At 41.7% G+C, this 21,595-nt stretch overlaps 2 protein-coding genes across 2 annotated transcripts in view; both read left to right on the plus strand.

Moving 5' to 3' along the window:
* The first annotated feature begins 772 nt into the window (after nt 1–772).
* On the plus strand, nt 773–1,538 carry Nop10 (NOP10 ribonucleoprotein). Its single transcript, XM_021156534.1, has 2 exons — nt 773–927; nt 1,175–1,538. Exons 1-2 carry the CDS (start codon nt 874–876, stop codon nt 1,313–1,315), a joined length of 195 nt encoding a protein of 64 aa, XP_021012193.1. The 5' UTR covers nt 773–873; the 3' UTR covers nt 1,316–1,538.
* A 2,977-nt stretch (nt 1,539–4,515) lies between these two features.
* Nucleotides 4,516–21,595, plus strand: part of Slc12a6 (solute carrier family 12 member 6) — a 100,221-nt gene continuing 83,141 nt past the window's right edge. Inside the window, exon 1 of the mRNA XM_029468319.1 lies at nt 4,516–5,858. Coding sequence (XP_029324179.1) covers nt 5,588–5,858 — 271 coding nt within the window. The 5' untranslated portion in view covers nt 4,516–5,587. The remainder of the gene's footprint in view (nt 5,859–21,595) is intronic.

The raw sequence follows: 21,595 nt of genomic DNA on the forward strand, positions 1-21,595 counted from the left end.
ATAACCCTGGCTGTCCTGGAACTCACAATGTAGACCAGGCTGGCCTCGAACTCAGAAATCCGCCTGCCTCAGCCTCCCGAGTGCTGAAAGGCGTGCGCCACCACGCCCGGCAGTTTTTAATTCTTTAAACTAGACTCTTATGAGACTTTTCAATCTTTTTAAAACTGGAAATACCCTGAGAAGGCGTACCTTACTTTCTATTATCTGCTACTCACCATATAAGAAAGAGCTGAACTTCTGGTCGGGTCCCGAGTTTGAATCTTGGTGCGATCCCTAAAACAAAATCCACCAGTTCACAAGAAAACCTTTCCGTTCTGTTCGCTTTGCATAATATCCAATACCCATCATGCACTCTTTGCCGCCAATACTCTGAAATTGGGCGGGAAACCGGATGTAAAAAGTAGGGTTCAAAAAAAAAAAATCTTAACTTCTTCCCTAGGATATAGGAGGTTGAGAATCCTTGAGCCCTTGTTTCTCCAGGAAATTGAAAACTTGTGCTTCTGAAATGGGTGTGCAATTTGAAATTAAAGATAGGACTGATATCAACAGTGAATGATGCATCAATATTCAACTCACGTCCATCCCTACTCCCTAATCCCTGGCAGTGGCTGGCACACAGTGGGCAATTCCATGGATCTTAATAACTTTGCAAGGTTGCTGCTAGCTGGAACCCAAGGCCAAGCAAGACTTGCTCTACTATGCCCCCTTCTGGTCACATGGATATGACTGGAGAAATGGACTACATTTCCCAGGATGCCTTGGAGAGACTTCCGTCCAAACTGGAAGGTTGTTGGCGCACGCAATTGAAGCGGCGCACTCCGGGTAAACGCGGCTGGCGGTAAACGGACGTGTGTCTTTCTGCTGAGGGCAGTCATGTTTCTCCAGTATTACCTCAACGAGCAGGGCGATCGCGTTTATACACTGAAGGTAAGGGGAGGAGGAAACAGCTATATATATCAAAAGGACGAGAAATTTAGATGGGAGGAACGGTTGGAACCGGCCAGCGCAGCCCAGTGAGTGGAGCCATGTCGGAGCCAAAACGTGGTAGATAGGCAGTGGCTTCTTGTTCTGACCATCGCGATCTCCTGGCCTCAGGTTTCCCATTTACTTGTTTCTTTCTATCACACCACTCATATGTTGAGATAAATTTTATTTTTTATTTTTCCTTGAGCAGAAATTTGACCCTATGGGACAACAGACTTGCTCGGCCCATCCTGCTCGGTTCTCTCCAGATGACAAATATTCAAGACACCGAATCACCATCAAGAAACGCTTCAAGGTGCTCATGACCCAGCAACCGCGTCCTGTCCTCTGAGGGCTCGTTAACTTTTATGCTGCTCATGCCTCGGCCGATTATCAGCAACCAAACGCGTCAATCTGTAAGCCTTGAAGCCTTCCCATGCTGTTCGGAATCCTATCTCACTCACCACGTGAATGAGTCTATACTGATGGGCCTCGCCTGTAAAAGGAACAATATTTTTCTTTCTTTTTTTTTTTTTTATGCCAGGTTATTAAAGATACAGTGAATTGAAAGTTCATTTTGTGTGTTGTTGGAGGAAAAGATGGGGGAAGGGTAGTACCGTTGGTAGTACAAGGCCACTTGAGAACATTCTTAAGCCCTCATTGTAGTAATAGAACTGTGTGCCATCAACGATAGGGTGTTGGGGGGGAAAAGGCTGTGAAAGGCTCCTACAAAGGTCAGCATTCCCTGGAAAACTCTACTGTCTAATTGTGGGCCCCTTAAAAAATATTCTGAATTCCTCAAAGATTAAAAAAAAAATGTATGTGTGTTTTAGTATTTTACTGACATGTGTCTATGCCTATATGTGCCAGTAACCATCAAGGCCAGAAGAGGGAGTCAGATCCCTGGTGACTAGAGAGTGATAGCCAGTCTTTCTGTGGCTGCAGGGGATAGACACAGGTCCTCTGGGAAGCACCCCTCTCTCCAGTCCTACCACTACATTTTGAGTTCTGAGATAACAAGTATGCCCAACCCTGGAAGTTTTCTTTTTCTCTCTTTAGACAGAGTCTCTATGTAGAGCTGGCTGCCCTGGACCTCAGGTCTAACTGCCTCTGCCTTTGAACACTATCTTAAAGGTGTGCGCCAGCCTGTGGATGTTTCTTTACCAAGTCAGTGAAATCTGTCTGGTAGGAGATACGTCTTCTTGTTTTTTTTTCAGTATTGGATACAATTAATTCTGTCCTTCGATTGCAAAAATAAATAAAACATTAGCATTGTTAGCATTATTCTATGCCACCAGCTGTGCATACCAAAATAAAGACTTCAACCTGGAGGTAGTACTAGTCACCATAGAGAAAAGGAAATGGGTGACTCTAGCAATGACTTAGACGATCCCCTGGATAGTAACATCTGACACATGGCTTTAGGGAGCTTGATTATGTGTTTGGGGGCAAGAGGAAGAGCTGTCAGAGTGAGCTAGGTATATAAGTACATGCAAAAAGACTGGCATGTGTCAGAGTAGAAATTGTGCAAAATGTCTTTGTAAAGTCTGTGAAGTTTGAATGGCCATCAAGGCTGCCTTAGAAAGTAGATTCCTGAGGAGATGGGCTTCTTTTCTTCAAGAACAGGTTTTTGGTTTGGGTTTTGGTTTTTCGAGACAGGGTTTGTATAGCCCTGGCTGTCCTGGAACTCACTCTGTAGACCAGGCTGACCTCGAACTCAGAAATCCGCCTGCCTCTGCCTCCCAAGTGCTGGCATGCGCCACCACTACCCAGCCATTAGCTATAGGCTATATTTAAAAATCCAGGTTGTGCATGGTAGCTGATATCTAATTCTGGCATAGAATGAGGTAGAAGGATCCCTATGAGTTCCAAGCCAGCCTGGGCTATGTAGTTAGTCCTTGTATCAGAAAACTAAAGGGAGCTGAGCGTGTACATAACATAGTACGTCCAGTGACTTTCTAACATGCACATAGCTTTACAGAAGACTGAGTTTAGTGACCCCAAAATTCCAGCACTTGGGAAGTAAAGGCAGGTCAGAAGTTGAAAGTCATCCTCTGCCGGGCAGTGGTGGCACACACCTTTAGTCCCGGCACTTGGGAGGCAGAAGCAGGTAGATTTCTGAGTTCGAGATCAGCCTGGTCTACAGAGTGAGTTCCAGGACAGCCAGGGCTACACAGAGAAACTCTGTCTGGAAAAAAACAAAAGAAAAAAAAAGGTCATCCTCTGCTATATAGAGTTTGCGGACATCCTGTGCAACATGAACTCATGTCTCACTTTCTCTAAAGAGCAAAAGAGGTATTTTGGCCAGCAAAGGTGCTTCACCCACAAGCCTGCAGATCTGGGTTCAGATCCTGGGACCCATAATCAGAAGGATTCATGTATTTGTACACTCTCAAGTAAATAAGTGTACCAGTTTTCTAACCCTGCCCCCAACCTCACTGATGAGGATAGAATCAAGGGCTTTGGATATGTCAAATACTCAAAGATCTAATACAGTTTTACACTTTAATGGGTTTCGTTTTATTTTCAAGCTATTAAACTTGACTGGAAATTGCCATTTGATCAAGGGGAATTTCCAAACCCGGGAATTAAGATGGTTTTGATCCATTTTTTTTTAACTATAAATCTTTTATGTGTACTTAAGTGCAGTGCCAGCATGGGTCTTATCACCTAGACCTGGAGTTACAGGGCCATTTGTGAGAACTGGGTTTCCTTCAGAACAGTAAGCGCTGTTAACCACTGAGGGTCGGTCTAGCCTCCTGCTCCATTATTACGTCCACTGATTTGCAACTAGGAGGAAAGGAAAGGCTCCAGTGGGTTTCTGCATTTTGGTCAAACTTTCAGAAAGTTTTCAAGTAAAACATGGTTGAACTGAAAGTTATTAAAACACCTTGACGAATTAAATAAACACTCTAGTGTTAGTAAAGTAGGTCAAATCCTGGAAATGTTGCAGAGCAGATATCCCAATGTCTTCTCCATGTCTGTATAAGTTCTCTTTAATGGAAATTTAAGCCTGGCTTCCAGTTTCAAAAGGATATGAGCAAGAAAGGGGAAAGTAGCCCATAATGATGAACAAGAAACAGGTGTCTTAGAAAAGATAACTGAAATTTTACAGAGGTCACATCTAAGGTAACTAGATACCGTAATGGGAGGTTTGGGTGCCATATAGTTAAGGTTGCCAGAGAGCTTTTAGAGATGACCCGTGCGGTTCCCGGGTCAGTGTTCACTGACTGCCTCTAAGCAGCATACTGAGTACATGGAGCACAGGTGAGGAAAAAGCAGCTCGCCACACTCGTTCAGGCCCTAGGGCGGACTACAGTTCCCGTCGTGCTCCACGTGAGTGTCGCGGGTCCGCGCAGGCGTGCTGCCCTCTGTCTCCGGCGCTGCATGCTCCGGGCGGGGCTGCTGTTGCCCGGCCGCGGGACGGCGCCGCCCTCTAGCTCCCCAGACTTCTCCGGACGGTTAACCTCGAATGAGGAACGAGCGGGGCGGAAAGGGGAGGGCTGCGGCGGCGCGGGCACAGCCCGCCGCGCCCGGGGCGGGGGGCGGCGAGGTCACGTAACGGCCTCGGGCGTCTGCCGGGGAGGGGGCCTCCTGCGCGCCGTGGCTCCGGAACGGTTAGCGGCTAGTAAACAACAGCTGCGCGCGCACCCGCATCAGCTGGCGCGGGCTCCCGCACCTGCGACCTCCTCCGTAGCCGGGACCAGCCTGCCTGGCCGTCTTCTTCTCCCTCCGCCGAGACCCAAGGAAAGCCGGCGAGAGGCTAACGGGCCCCGGGAGGAAAGCGCGTCCTGTCACACGCAGTGCAAACACGGCGAGCGGTCGTGGGCTTGAGGGACTCGCGACGACCTGCCACGACCCTGCAGTGGGAGCTGCCCTGATCCGCTAGCCGCCGCCTCCAGCTCCTTTGCCAGGACGAGACCTCTGGGAGGCAGGAATCCACTCTGTCTCGGCATCCTCTCGTGGCTCTCCTCTTTCTCCTTCCTGTAGTGTGGGGGTATTTTCCCGTTATGCATGCGCATCTCTCCCACCAGACCCAAGTGGATTATCGACCTCAAAAACATCGGGTGGTTCAGCACACACCTCCTCCCAGCCAGACCTGTGGGGTATTCACCTGATACACAACAGGTGGCTGGTGCACACCTTTGCGCAATCTGATCTACGCTCTATACGCCTGATAAGGGTGGGCCTGCATGCTCTGTCCTCAGCTAGAACCGTGGGACACTCGGCAGATAAAGGACTAACTACCTCATCCGGACCCAGGGGGTTGAGCAGAGAGAGGCGTCACCAGCTGCTGTGAGATCATGGCACGGAGCCCTCAGCCCTGGACCAGGGGAGATAGCTAGGATTCTGAAGGAACCAAGTTACACAGGATTAGCATCGTTTTGTTCTTATTTTGTTTTCTCGAAAATTATTTTTCAGTTACTGGTGGGGCACTTTATAAAACAGCTGGCTTGAATTCTATACACGGATTCTTAATTGGGCCTTTGTGGGCTGTAAATCAGGGTAATTGAGGGTTTTTTTTTTTTTCCTTCTATTTTTGCAATCAGAAGTAGCTAGTGTAGGAGGAAGAGTTTTTGTGAGCTTTTCCTTTTTTCTTTGTCGAAAAGGAAAGGGGGGAAAAATGCATCCACCAGAAGCCACCACCAAGATGTCCTCAGTTCGGTTCATGGTGACACCAACAAAGATTGATGACATTCCAGGCTTGTCAGACACCAGCCCGGACCTCAGCTCTCGGTCAAGTTCTCGAGTAAGATTTAGCTCCCGAGAAAGTGTGCCAGAAACAAGCCGTAGTGAGCCTATGAGCGAACTGTCTGGGGCTACTACTTCTCTGGCAACTGTTGCCCTAGATCCTGCCAGTGACCGGACTTCTAATCCCCAGGATGTTACCGAGGGTAAGTAGAGACTCAGAGAGCGGGGTGTTTCAACCCTTGGGTTGTCCATGCTGGTTAACTACCCTAGTTTTATAATCACCTGGAATTAAGGCCCACGTTTCTGTGATGCTTACGAGTGTGGGAATAATAGCGACAGTTAGTAGGTCACTGCAGTAGTCTTTTTGGCGTGGGAAGGTAGCTGGCAAAAGGGCAAGGAAATGTCTATTTTGATTTCCTCATTTCTGTCTTATTTCTAACTAAAATGACTATTTTTGGTTAAAGATAAGTAACAAAAAATTTTTAAAAAATTAAATCGCTTACAACACAAAAAAAATCTAAACTAAAAATTTAATGGGCTGGATATGCGCTTTCTAGAGAGCTTTGGGGCTTTGACTCCTAAGTCAGCGTTTAAGGCAGGTTGTTACATCTTGTGTCTTACTGGATTCTTTTGAAGAATCAGTTGGGTGTCATAAAATTATTTTCTGATGTCTGTTTTTATAGAGTATTTAAAGTAACTGAATTAACTCAAGGAGGTGGTACTCTCTTGAACGAGTGGAACTTGTGAGAGGGGCTTCTCAATGCCGAGTCCCACATATGGTCCCTGCTGAGCTTTCGATAACTGTTTTGTGTATTGGGTTTTGTAGTCAGAACCTAGAGAAGCCACTTCTGTTCGTATTAACCACTTTCCAGACTTGACCTTGAGCTGAGGAGCCTGACTTGAATTAGTAGTTCTCCTTTGATTTAGTGGGAAGAGGGGATGCAAGGAGGAAAGTTACTTTTCCAGACTCAGTTAAAAAACTTGAGAACTGCCACTTAGTTTTATGCCTCATTCCGACCAGCATAAATCTTTTTTTTTTTTAAGTTTTTCCCTTAAGGATCTTAAAGACTTTTAAAAATTCTATTCTACACAAGTTTGAAAACATGGCTTTAGCCAGTGACTTGTTAAGGCAAGGCTATCTTACCATTTCCGGTCTCAGGAAATACTGTTCCTCCTGACCTTAAGTGTTCCGGAAGTCAGAATAGTTTTAGTTCCTCAAATTTGCTTGTTTTTAATGTCTTGAGAAAGATAGACTTGGTACAGCTTATAGCTCCAGAATTAGCTAATCTTTAGCTAGTCCTGTTTCCTTTATGGCAGTAGTATGAGTTAGTTTCTGTCTTACTGCTTTCTGTTGCTTAATAAACCTTACACTGGATTATATACCTATGTAAATTAAAAGATCATAACTTCCTTTTCTACCATATTTATTTATTTATCTATATATTTTTTGTGACAGGATCTCAAGTAGCTCAGGCTGACCTTGAGTTTTCTATGTGGTCAAGGATGAGTTTGACCCTGGCTCTACCTCCCAAGTGTTGGGATTGAAGGCCTTTTTCAACCACACCCAGTTTTGTGGGATGCTGTGGATGGAACTCAAGGCAGGCACTCTGTCAACTGAGCTACATCCCAAGCCAGCACCAAATTACTTCCAAATTATGATCTTAATCTTTAATTCATCACATTACATTTGAATTGTTAAAAAATGCCCATTAAACAAATACAGAAGTGGATGCTCACAGCCATCCATTGGACGAAGCACAGGGTCCCCAATGAGGGAGCTAGAGAAAGTACCCAAGGAGCTGAAGGGGTTTGCAGCCCCATACGCGGAACAACAAAATGAACTTACCAGTACCCCCAGAGAACCCTGGGACTAAACCACCAAAGAAAACACATGGTGGGACTCATGGCTCTAGCTGCATATGTAGCAGAGGATGGTCTAGTCGGTCCTCAATGGGAGGAGAGGCCCTTGGTCCTGTGAAGGTTCTATGCTCCAGTATAGGAGAATGCCTGGGCCAGAAAGCGGGAGTGGGTGGGTTGGGGAGCAGAGGGTGGGTGTGGGGAATAGGTGATTTTCAGAGGGGAAACTAGGAAAGGGGATAACATTTGAAATGTAAGTAAAATATCTAATAAAAAATGCCAATTAAAAACTACAATCTACATAAGTCCCTTCAAGGAATACTGATACCTTTTTATTCAGTCCTATATTCCAGTCAACTTGATCAGGTCTTACATTTTTATATCCCTACTCAAGACTATAATATCTATCTCACTTTGTTGTTACTTACGTATCTTTCCCAACCAGATTATAAAGTTCTTGAGGACAGGGGCACAGTTTTTGCACCTAATATAATGTATGATATCACATCTATTTTGTGCTCAGTAGTGAGTCAAAGAATTTACAGATGTATCCAAACAGAAATTCAACAGAATTTTAAAAGATATGGTGAAGGGCCAGAGGTGATGGCACACTCCATTAATCCCAGCACTTGTGAGGCAGAGGGCAGAGACAGGGAGATCTCCGGAGTCCAGCCATATGGATGGATGGATGGATGGATGGATAGATGGATGGATGGGTAGGTAGGTAGGTAGATAGATAGAGGGAGGTGAAAGATGAAAGGCAACTGCTGAAGCAGAGAAGCAGATGTATGTATCTATATGTGTATCTATATATGATGAAATGAGAGAATTGTTTTAAATGTTTCTGTCCTAGTGCAATTTTTTAAAGATTATGATTTATTTATATTAATATTAAAAAAGGAAAACCTCTCCAGCTGGTTCAACTATGAAACCAGTGCTGACCACAGCTCAAAGGGAAGATAACTAATGCTACATACATAGAAAACACTTTCATATCATTTGAAAGGTAATCCAAAATGCACTAAGTGCTTAGGGCACATTAGCCTTTTAAGAAAATGTTAGAGGATGTTATAGAATACTTATCTACATTTGGAATCACTACAGTTCCTGTGGAAGTTACTCTACCCAGTTGCTTTCCCAGTTCTATATTGTATAAGTAGGTCTCATCCAATCCCGAGCCCCTTTTTTTGTTTGTTTGGTTTTTGGTTTTTGTTTTTCGAGATAGGGTTTCTCTCTGTAGCCCTGGCTGTCCTGGAACTCACTCTGTAGACCAAGCTGGCCTTGAACTCAGAAATCTGCCTGCTTCTGCCTCCCAAGTGCTAGGATTAAAGGCGTGGGCCACCACTACCCGGCTACACTTTCCTTTTTTTTTTTTTTTTTTTTTTTTTGTTTTTCGAGACAGGGTTTCTCTGTGTAGCCCTGGCTGTCCTGGAACTCACTTTGTAGACCAGGCTGGCCTCGAACTCAGAAATCCGCCTGCCTCTGCCTCTGCCTCCCGAGTACACTTTCCTTTTTAAAACAGGACTCACTGAGTTCATCTGCTCAGAAGGCCAGGGGTAGCCAGTAAACCCCAAGGATCACCCTCTCTCTCCCTCCACAGTGTTGATAAGATAGGCACACAGTGCTACGCCAACTTTTTACAAGTGCACTGGGGAATCCAAGCTCCAGTCCTCATTGTCCATGTTTGGCAAGCACTTTAGGACTGCTCTGTCTCCCTGCCTTTCCAAAAGGGTGTGGGTTAAGGCTATAATTGTTTCCTCCTCCTCCTCTTCTTCTTTGTACTCCATATTAACATGAAAATCTATAGCATTCTGCCTCCTCTTTTGTTTATGTACCCTCTTAGGTACCTTGGTCCCTAAAGCTAGTAGAATTCTAAGATCAGGTCATAGAAGTGGGATGTGTGGACTGTAATTGATGAATTGACAGTATGAATCATTTTAAAACCTGATAAGATACTAATAGTAGTCTGTATCACAAAAGCAGTCAGCCAGATTCAGACTATGAGAAATTGTATTTAATGAGTAGATTCTCCAAAACACGAATGGCACAGGGTAGAAGAAGAGTGATTTATAGATTAAAAAGAGCCATGGCAATCAAATGCAGCATGTAGGTTTGGTGCCTACAGTGACCAGAACAACTATAAAAAGACACTTGTGAGATAATGAGAACTGGGTAGTTAGTGCACATCTGAAGTCCCAGTATTCAATGTAGCAAGATAGAGGGATCAGTTATACCTACTAACCTAGACAGCATAATGAGACACTGCCTCAAAAACAAATGAGAGTCACAGTAATTGAGGGAATTTGAAATACATGGCTTTAAAACACATTAAAGAAATTCTAATTTTCTTAGATCTACTTAAGATATTGTTGTCATGAGAAGCCCTCAGGTAAAGATAACCTGTTGGAGTATTTACAGGTGAGATGAAATGTTCTGGGTTTCACACACACACACACACACACACACACGAAAGAAAAAACGAAAAGCTTGGAAAACAGTACTGTTGTTAAAAAGTATGTGAAGAGCCACTTACTATTTTCACAGCTTTTATTCTATAAAGAAAAACTTTTGAAAGATTGAGTTGTGTACTCAAGAGTCAGAGACAAGATCACAGGTTCAAGACATGCCTAGACATCCTAGGCCCTTGACAGAAAAAACAGTGCCAGGCTTACAGCTTTATGGTAGAGAGTTTGCTGCACACTCATGGGCCTTTGGCTTGACCCAGGGCTTTCTCCCACTCCCCCAAGAAATGTTGGTATTTTCAGAGCTGGCTTTGCAGGGAGTATCTTCTGTTGTAGAGGCAGTCCTGGGAGTCCCCGGATGTGGGTACGCACCATTGATTACCACAGTATTATGTCACCTTCTGATCTCCCATCTCAGTGTTCTCTTCCATTCCTCACCAAGTCTTTCCTCAGTGAGCCTACATGCTTTTCCTCTCATTGGTGTGCTGATGGCTTTGAGGTTTCATAATTTTTTCTTTTTTCTTGAAAATAGGTTCTTTTCTTATACACTATATCCCATTATCACCTTTACTAATGGAGAAGCATAAGGGGAGGAGGGTAGTCCTGGAGGCCTGGAACCTTACAAAAGTCATGCCTTTGTTTTAATAATAAGGGGAGTGCTATTTCAGGCAGCCTGTAATGACCTATCAGGACATTACAGTGTTGCTATTTAAGGCATATTACCCTATATCCTTTTGGATCATGGATGGTTTCCCTTTTGCTCCTGGTAACTAAAACATTTCTGGACTACCAAGAACTTTGCACAAATTCTAACAACGTTCCACCTTTATGCCCTGAGTCATAATGGCTTCGTTGGAGAAGAGCAAGCTGGCATTCAGTTCTCACTACGCTTGCTCTTTTGGCCTGATGCATTTATGCACAGTCTACACCTGACAAACTTGTTAACTGAGAATAAATCAACTCCTATGCACTTTAGTTTGGGGCATTAGTTTTTGAATAGAATATCTCTTCACAAAAAATATGAAAATTTGAAATGTTCACTGTTGGAATTACAAAGGCATTTCTGTTAAATGTTAAACAAAATATTGTTTTAATTGGGTTTTATAAGTTTTATAAAATCTTTTTAGCTTGGTTTGGTTTGGTTTGGATTTTTGTTTGTTTGGTTTTAGAGACAGGATTTTTTTTCTGTGTAGATCTGACTGCCCTTGAAGACACTCCATAGATCAGGATGGCCTCAAACTCGGAGACTGGCCTGCCTTTGCCTCTCAAGTGCTGTTATTAATGGTGTTTGCCACCACCACCTGACTAGAGCCCTTAATTACAAATGAAGGCAAAACCACATAACATATAACATATGAAGGCACATACATGGGACATTTTGCCTGAACAATAATAGTTCAATGGTTGGTTAGTAAGAAATATTTTCTTATGGGAGTGGGGCAGACAAAAAGAAACAAAAACAAAAAAAGAAAAAAATATTTTCTTAATTCTAAGGTATACCTTTGTCCTATTTTAACATTTTTTTTCAGAACATTTTATTCCTGCTGATCTTGAGTGTCTATATATGAGAGAGAGAGAGAGAGAGAGAGAGAGAGAGAGAGAGAGAGAGAGAATGACTGACCACACACAAGAACCTGTGAGTGTAGTTAAGAGACTGAACCCAGGGTTTGTTGCCTTGCTAATTACATGGCCTGCCATGTTCTGCCACTGAGAAGTCTCCAGCCATATTTTTAAATTTTGTTATTGTATGTACTAAAGGTTGTTCTGGGCATCTCTTATAGCTTCAGTTCATCTCAAATTCATTAACATCCAACCTCTACTACCCAAGTGCATATTTTATTTTTGAAGTGGGATGAGTGTGTGTGTGAGTGTGTGTATGTGCATTCACAAACACGTGAGCTTGCACATGCAAGCATGCTTGTATATGTGGAGCCAGAATCTTGGGTATCATCTCTGCAGCCACCCATCCTGCTTTTGAGATAGGGTCTCTCACTGATATTTGGTGCTCACTAATTAGGATAGGCTGGCCAGGTCCCCCTATTTGCTAGCAGGTTCTTTACTCACTGAGCTGTTATTCCAATTTTTAAGTTCCAAGTCAGTAGTGAAACTTAATTCATAAGGTTTCATAATCAAGTCAGAATAAATAAATTAATCTCATGGACTGGTAAGATGGTTCAGTGAATAAAGACACCTGCCACCAAACCTGATGACATTACTTCAGTCTCAGAGCCTACATGATGGAAGGAGAAAACCTATTCCTAAAAAGTTATTTATTATCTGTCTTCCAACCAGTATATGCACATGAATTAGTCTGTGTGCGAGCGCCCGCTCGTACGTGTACACACACACACACACACCAGATATGTAATAAATCGCAACTGTTCACAATTTCAGATGTTGAAATTTTTTCCCATGGAGTAACTGACAAGATGGAAGTTTTCAACTGTGCAGTGTTTAGGGCTGGAGAGCTGGCTCAGCAAGCTGTTCTTGCAGATGACCTCAATGGGAGTGTGAGTCTCAGCACTTGCGTCAGGCATCTCACAGTAGCCTGCATCTCCAGCCTCAGAGGACCGATGACTCCTCCAAGGGCACTGGTACTCATTCACGGGCACAGACAGTCCTACCCACTTGTAAACACAATTCAAAGTAGATTTTTAAAATGTGTGTCTTTTTAACATTAAAAAGCTCAAAACTGGGGCTGGTGAGATGGCTCAGTGGGTAAGAGCACCCGACTGCTCTTCCAAAGGTCCAGAGTTCAAATCCCAGCAACCACATGGTGGCTCACAACCATCCATAACGAGATCTGGCGCCCTCTTCTGGAGTGTCTGAAGATAGCTACAGTGTACTTACATATAATAAATAAATAAATCTTAAAAAAAAAAAAGCTCAAAACTAGGGAAAAAAGCAATATTAAGTCATTAAGTGGCAGGTATTTGGGTTTCTTTTTTGTCTTGTTTTATATTTAGTTTTTTCCTCTAGTATTTTATTTTGTGGGTGTGAGTGTGCACTGTGAGGCACATGTGGAGGTTGAAGACAAGTTTGGAGGTGCTGCTCTTCCAGCATGGAGGTCCTAGAGACTGAACCCAGGTCGCTGGGCTTCGGGACAAATGCCTTTGACCTTTGTCACTTCACTGACCCCTTATGTTCCCAATTTTAGTCCTTTGTATTTAAGATCTCTTTGTAGTCAGGAGCTAGCTGCATTCCAGCCTCTAGGTTCCTCACCTAATAATCAGTGGCCGCCTTTGGTTTGCTGTTTATTGCTGCATTTGATAATCCTTGGTGTGTTTCTAGTGACCTTGAGAAGTCCACATGCAAAGCCAGTTGATAGCATTTATCTGTTTGCTTTCATAATCATTTCGTACATTAAATATTTTGGCTAAATGGCACTTGAGTTTCTTCCATCTTACCAGTTAGGTTTGCCTTCACTTTGATGAAAAGCTCTTCATTTTGCATATTGCTGGGTAAAGAAGAAAGAAAACACTATTAAGTATAAACTTGTACATACACCTGTACTTTCTCACCTATGGAGTGAACCATTGTCTGTACAAGAAGTTACAACACAGATTAAATTTTTAAAAAATACTTATTTATTATGTGAGTGCACTGCTGCTGTCTTCAGACACCCCAGAAGAGGGCATCGGATCCTAGTACAGATGGTTGTGAGCCACCCTGTGGTTGCTGGGAATTGAATTCAGCACCTCTGCAAGAGCAGTCAGTGCTCTTAACTGCTGAGCCATCTCTCCAGCCCCAAACTCTTTTTTTTTTCCCCTAAGATTTATTTATTTTATGTATGTGAGTGCTCTATCTGCATTTGCACCTGCATGCCAGAAGAGAAACCAAATATAATTAGAATTTGTTTTGCTTTGAGATTATTTGCATTTATTACCTTAAACATAAATAATGCTTATTTTCATTATTGAAAATAAAAATGGCTAGTTACATCCTAAGATGAAAACAAAAGGCTTATGACTGATTCACCCCCCCACCTTGGATAGCAGTGTGATCTATTACATTTAAGGGACTAAGTACAGGTAGGAGCTAGGATCCATGTTCTTCTGTATAGATAAGGTTAGCTCTTTCCTTTCTTGAAAAAAAAAAAAGTTTTGGTATTTTTCACCATGGATTTTTGTTTGTTTTGTTGTTGTTTTTGTTTTCCTGTGCTAAGATAAACTTTTTCTTGTCTAAGAAAAAAATCTGAGGCATCAGATAAGTAGATTGGTCAAATCTATGGTAATCACTGACAAGTAGTGATTGAGCCCATGGGTACTGTGTGACTCCAGTGGTAGTATTTTTGTCTTACTCAAGTTGACCCTGCCAGAATGTTTATTAAATTTAAATGATATAGTAATATAACAGATGCATGAAAGAAATACCCCAGGACATTATTTTGCCTGACATTCAGAGAAAAACTACAAACAGAAGGCAATACAGTTACATGTTCTCTGGATGGCTACAGTCCATGTTTATTAAAGGAAATTCAGCCTAAAAACGTATACTTCATTGTTACATGCACAGATGATGTGCTCGTAGCTAGTGTAGTGCAGCAGTATTGCTGAGTTATTGCACATTTTACATTAGTCTATCAGTAAAGTTAGTGAATATTCTTATTTTAAGCCAAGTCTTGGTGAATTTTTTCTTATCCTTTTTTCTTTATTTTTCTTTCTTTATTCATTTGCTTGGTTTTTTAAGACAGGGGTTCTTTGTGTAGCCTTGGCTGGCCTACAACTAGCTCTGTAGACCAGGCAGGGTCCTGCCTGCCCTTGCTTCCTGAGTGTTGAAAGTAAAGGCTGCATGCTGCGCACCTCTGCCTGCCTTCTTTTTTTTTTTTTTTTTTTCGAGACAGGGTTTCTCTGTGTAGCCCTGACTTTCCTGGAACTCACTTTGTAGACCAGGCTGGCCTCGAACTCAGAAATCCGCCTGCCTCTGCCTCCTGAGTGCTGGGATTAAAGGCGTGCGCCACCACTCCCTGCGATTAAACTCTTAAGAAACAACTTTAAGAGCCAAACACTTAATTTCCAGAGGCATTCGGTAATGAAAGACCCACAACGTGAGGACTCCCCCATGTTCTGGCTCAGGAGAAGCGACACCCCAAATCACACAAGAAATGGTCTTGCTGCAACTGCAAGAGGATTTTTATTCAAGAGCACTCTCGGGCCCATGGTCATACACCACGCAGGGGTAGAGGACTGTGGCGCCCTGAGTAGCTGAGTAAGGGGGTATTTAAAGGAAGAAACCACAACTCATGGAGGTGGGGAGGGCGTTGCTGGAAAATACCAAAAATACCAGTTAAGAGTCACAAGGAAGTGCAAAGTCACAAGTGTCAGGTTATCTCTCAAGACAGTTTCTAAGAGCCCCTAACAATCTAAGAGCCCCTAACAATAGCACATTTGCATTGCAGGTTCCAGCAATGGTTAGGGTGGGTCAGGGTGACTTTCTTTGAATGAACACTCTTTGAACCCAGGAAGCGGGTGGGTGGAAGAAGGAATGTCGCTGTTTTATGACCAGCACCTGGAGCACTAAGCCACACAGACCACACTCCCAAGCCTGGGCCTAAAAGCCTCGAATTTTGCTATACTTCTTCAGTAATACCTCATTTAGTGTTTGGACACTGCTGCTAAAAATGCCTGAGATTGCCCTGAAGTTAGGTAGCCATCACATCCTATTACATCCCTCCAGTGCACTCCCAGCTTTGGGCTCCTGAAGAAGTAACCCGTCTGAGCTGAGCCGTGGCATGTCATGCTCTCCTGGTTCTTTGTTTGCTTGTGCAGTGTACTCACGGATGTATAGTTCATTGGCTCGCAGGACTGCACACTCATGCAGGGCTGGGGACAGACGGTGCCTTGCGTTGTCTCATTTCCATTTCTGGTACCTATTGGGCACTCTAGTAGTATAGAGTAAATGCATGGTTCTTTGAGAGTCAGGAGGCCTCAACCTGAGGACTCTTGCCTTTTGTTCTCTACAACAGTATGAATCCACCAGGAAGGAATGTCTTTCATCTTTTATCTTTAAGGCCTTCAGCCCTAAAATTTATTAAATATTAACCACTTCAACTATTTCATAGAAATCTGTTTTCATAGTTTTAAATAGTATGTTCTTGCTATCCTTGTTACCTGGTCTTCACAAAAGTTATTCACTCACCATTTCTGTACTTGTATGCTACATGAGATAAAACTTAGAATTTTAAGTCATTTAAATTAAAAATTGTTTTAGATAGTTAATTTTATGTGTGTGAGTGTTTCGCTTACATGTATGTATGAGCACTACATGCATACCTGGAGCCTTCAGAGGTCAGAAGAAGCACTGGGTCCCCTGGGACTGGAGTTACAGATGGTTGTGTGCCACCATATGGATGCTGGAGTTGAATTCAATTCTGCAAGAATAAGTGCTCTTAACCATTGAGCCATCTTCCCAGCCGATTAATTTGATATTTTAAACTATTATTCAGTCTCTCGGTAGCAGATAAAAGGGGTTGCTGAATATGATAAATAGGGAAGGTGGAGGCACATCTTCTATTGGAGAATGAGAATATACTTAGCAGACTCCAGCAATAGTAGTAACTCTAAATTTAAGTAGTTTAAATTTAAGATGTTTACAGAATTCTATAGAACAGCCATTCAGAGTATGCAGATAGTGCTGGGTCATATTGCCTATCTGAGGAAGTAAGGTAAGAAATTGAAATTTACGCCAGGCATGGTGGCGCACGCCTTTAATCCCAGCACTCAGGAGGCAGAGGCAGGCGGATTTCTGAGTTCGAGGCCAGCCTGGTCTACAGAGTGAGTTCCAGAACAGCCAGGGCTATACAGAGAAACCCTGTCTCGAAAAACAAACAAACAAACAAACAAAAAAAGAAATTGAAATTTTAGAAGCTTGCATGGTCTCTTAATAGAGCAATCTTATATCTGCTGAATTTCATGATTTAAAAAATTGGGATTTATGCCAGGCAGTGGTGGCGCACGCCTTTAATGCCAGCACTTGGGAGGCAGAGGCAGGTGGATTTCTCAGTTTGAGGCCAGCCTGGTGTATAGAGTGAGTTCCAGGACAGCCAGAGCTACACAGAGAAACCCTGTCTTGACCCCCCCCCCAAAAAAAAAAATTGGGATGTATTTGGTATATCTTCATTTCATTTTTTTCATTAATTCACTTTGTTATTTATTCACAAAATTATTAGCATGAAATAAGTTGGATATTTTTTTTTTAAATCTGCTTGGCATGGTTGTATACTCCTGAGAAGTTAGAGACAGGATGATCAGGGCTTTAAGGCCAGTCTCCATTCCATAATGTGTTTGAGGCTGGGCTGGGCTATATGAGACCATGTGTCATTAAATAGAAAAAAAAAAAAAAAACTTCACCAAAAATAGTTGGCAAAACACTATTCTAAAACAGCAGTTAATCATCTTTCATACTTGTGCCTGACATTCCAAGTGACACCACACTCAATGGGGGGATTGAGTAGTTTCTCTGCCGTTGGTTCTAAGTAGTCTGGAATAGGTTTTTCTTTCATGCAACTGTTTTTACCTAAGAATCATTGCCCTAGGGTTGGGAAAATGACTCTGTGTATGAGGGTGCTTGCTCCCAATCCCAGAATTGGGAGATGGCAGGGCTCACTGGCCAATCTGCTTTTTCAGATTCAGTGAACTTCAAGTTCCATGAAAGACCTTGACTCAAGAGAATAAGGCAGAAAGACATAAAAGAGAACACTTGATTTCATTTTCTAACTTACACATACACATATGAACATACCCCAACACACAAACACACACACACACACAAAAAGATCTCTGTTCTAACATGTAACATAGGTTTCTTTATAAGATATGTTAAAATTTGGGAGTTTTATACTTTATAAATTCTTCAGTTCAGATATTTCAAATAAATAATAGAGGGAGGAACTTGTGAGGGCCCATGCGTAGCTGAGGAGTTATTGGTAGCTAACAGCTGCTGGAGAAGTGGGTCAGGAGTCATTTTTCTTCAGTGGTGTAACCACTGGTAGGTAGCCTGTGCCCTGACTCAATAACCCATACCGTGCTCATGCAAGCAACACCAATTAACTTGAGTAGGTCACTTAAAAAACTACATAAACCTAGAAGGAGTACTTACTGGAAAGAAAGAATTCAGTGGAAGTGAGGAGCAAAAGAGGGTAAGGAAGGAATATTATCAAAATATGTTCTATACATTTATAAAAGTGTAAACGAAAGTGTAATTTTTAATTTATTTGAGTGCTGGCTAATAGTTACCATGATTTAGTAAAAATATCTGCTTAAAGCCAGATGTGGTTGTGCAGGCCCTTAATCTCAGCACCAGGGAGGCAGGAACAGACAGATCTTTGTGAGTCTAGGCCAGCTTGGTCTCTATAGTGAGCTCCAGATGGGCTGGGACTAACAGTAAGACTCTGTTTCAAACAAACAGAATCAGAAAGCCTAGCATAACTATTGTGAATACAATGATAGGCTGGACCTGCTTCAGGCACTTGCTACTGCCTTTCCTATTTGTTAAAAATGCCATTGGTAGGAAAGTGAATACTGTAGCTGGATAGCCAGCCATTGGCCTGATTTGAAGGTTCCACCTCCGGTATTTATTTAGCTCTTAATAGCAGAGAAAGTACTTTGAATGCTGTCTAAAATCTGCAGGAATTTAGGAGAGGTTCATGTGATTTGAATCTGTTTCAAGGCCAGAATTCATTGCTCCTCACTGAGGATTCCCAGTGAGCACAATGCTTTCATAAACCTTTATCTTGTGTGGTGTGTGGTCATATGTGTATGTTAATGAGAGAATTCTGTGAACAGGTAGGTGTATGCAGATGATATCAGTGGGCTCAGTGATATCTAGTCTGTTGTATCTGTGTTCTAATTTTAAAATGTTTTTATTTTTACTGTGTATGTATTGCTATTTTACCTGTATGTATGCCTGTGTGCCGTGGATGTAGCTGATGCCCAGGGAGGTCAGTGGATTCCCTTGGATGGGAATTACAGATGGTTGTGAGAGGGTTTTGTTGGTGGTGGTGGTGGTGGCGTTAGGAATCAAAAATGCAGGTTCTCTAGAAGACCAGCTGAGCCATCTCTCCTGCCTCTGTGTCCAGTTTATAAAAATAGTATGCCTGCATCTTTGATCAAATTTAATTTTATATGTTATTTTCAAAATGAGTTCTATTTCAATTTAAATATACTACAAAATGTGTAACATTAAAACTATTTCAAGATGGGCATGGTTCCTCTTATTTCTGTTCTAAGGGGGCTGAGGCAGGAGGATCACAATATCCAGACCAGGTTAGGCTACTATTAAGACCCAGTCTCAAAAAACAAAAATGAAAACTGAACCTTTCAGCAATCAAATCATATGCCTCTAGGCTGGGTGTGGTGACACACACCTTTAATCCCAGCACTTGGGAGGCAGAGGCAAGAGGATCTCTGTGAGTTTGAGGCCAGCCTGGTCTAGAGTAAGTTGAGAGCAGTCAGAGCTACATAGTGGGACCCTGTCTCAAATGAACAAACAAATAAATATCATATAGCTCTAGGATATTCATATATAATTTAACTGTCAGTTTCTGAAAACCAAGATAAAAATACATATGATTTGACCAAAATTTGAGTTTTTTTGCCATTGGAGAGAATAATTAGAATATCTTACAATTTGATAACTTTTGTGAAAATAATTTTCTACTGACTTGTCCTTGTTCCAGTCTTTTCACTACGTTTAATTCATCTTTATTTTTAATTTTTTAAATAAACTGCTTGAATCAGACAAAACACTGGTTATCATGAATTGTAAGTTCAGCCTAAAAATACATAATTGCATGGGGTGAGCAGTAAGTTATAATTTAAAAATAATTACTGCAACTAGTCTCCTTCTTTTAAAGGATGACTCTTCTGACAATTTAAAGATAGTTACAAATAAACATTTTACTGAAACTATTAGCAAAGAAAATTTTGTCTATTTTGATCCTAATGTAAACAACACTGTAGAAGGGAGACATTAAAAATGTTCCTTTGCATAAAGGCCCCTGGGCTGGCCTTAGTATCTTATTAATTTTAAATGCCACACATTTTTAAAATGTGACAGTGTAAATATTTCACACCTGCACATCAACTCTCAACATCCAGGGCTCTAAACTGAAGCACAAGCAAAGCATTTATGCAGCTCTAGAACCTGTGTGTGAAAAGGAACGTGACCCCATATTTCCTTAGGTTTCATTAGGAAATTAGTCAAACAGACAGAAAACTTGAAGGACGTCTGCAGTGAGCACATAATTTTTATTCCTTGGGTGACTATAGCTTTCTGCTTCATTAATCTATTTTTAAAGCATTTTAAAGTTGTAGGAATCAAAATGCTTCACCCCCAATAACACTGATATGTTTCATTTGTGTTGTCTATAATGCATAATCTCTAAGTTTAATCATAATGGTGTTAAATTAACCCGATTATTCCTAGTCATTGTTGAGTAATGGTCTGCTGTCTAAATCTACTGAAGTGTTTATCCTATTGATTTATAGATACTGGGCTGTTTACTATTTGGGCCATTGTGAAGAAAGCTGCTATATGCATACTTTTTTTTTTTTTTTGATAACTGCATCTTTTAGTACTCTTGGTTAAAAATGCCAAGAGGGTTTGCTGGGTCACATGGTAAAAGTATGTTTTAGATTTATAAAAAGCTAGAACTTTCCCCAAGGTATTTATATGTGCTGTCCTTGATGATCCCTGACAGGGAGTATGTTTTCAAATGCTTCTTAGCCTTTTGTTTATTGTCCTTTGTCAGCTGTTTGTTTTAATCATAAGTCTTGTCTTTTTATTCCTGAGTTTAAGAAATCTTTGTGTAGTTTATATCCAAGGTTCTGCATTTCAAGGTAAATTGAGATACCAGTTCACTTTCCCACAAACTTGAATGTGTATTATTATTTAAAGCTTAGAATTTGTTCAAGGCTTTTTCTTCTGAAGTAAACTTATACAGTGAAATGCAAAGGGACATTCCAAGTGAATTGACTGAAACTGACAAATGCATACACCTAAGTGCTAGCAAGATCTCTAGTGTCATCATTTCAGGAAGTTTTGCTGTGTTGGAGCCCAGCTAATCTCCACTCCACCTTCTCAGAGGCAACCATTGTACTAATTAGAAAGGCCATTAGCATATAACAGTAGGTTATGTTCTAACATTTTCACGCCCATGTGTTATGTACTTTGATCCTGTTCTCCTCATTGCCTCCTTTCCTTCCCCTCACTGGTACCCTGACTCTTCATCAGTCGCTCTCTCTAAAGTCTAAACTCCACATACAAGCTACAGTACAGTATGTAGTTGTCATTCTGAGCACAGCTTATTTGCTTAACGTGATGATTTCTGGTTGTACTTTAAAAAAAAAAACAACCCATGTTTTCTTTATCCATTTATCTGTTTTAACAACACCTAGACAGATGTCATCTGGCTTTCCATGCCATAGACTGTTTTAAAACCTTAAAGCGCTGCAAACACATTCATATTGTGTTTATCTGTTGGTCATTTTTAAAATCTTGAATAGTAAATATACTTTGACTCTATAGTTTTTTTTTTCTTATAAATGGATATCTATGGTATTTCCACTTTAGAGATGTCAGGAATATAAACATTTTGTGGAGCACAGTTTGATTGTTAGGAG

This window comes from Mus caroli, chromosome 2 (genome assembly GCF_900094665.2).
Source record: "Mus caroli chromosome 2, CAROLI_EIJ_v1.1, whole genome shotgun sequence".
Classification (NCBI taxonomy): Eukaryota; Metazoa; Chordata; class Mammalia; order Rodentia; family Muridae; genus Mus; species Mus caroli.

Excerpts from the sequence above, each read along its gene's own strand:
- Nop10 (XM_021156534.1), top strand. The coding sequence starts at position 874 with ATGTTTCTCCAGTATTACCTCAACGAGCAGGGCGATCGCGTTTATACA. Across the intron at positions 928-1,174 it reads ATCGCGTTTATACACTGAAG|AAATTTGACCCTATGGGACA; the intron begins GTAAGGGGAGGA and ends TTCCTTGAGCAG.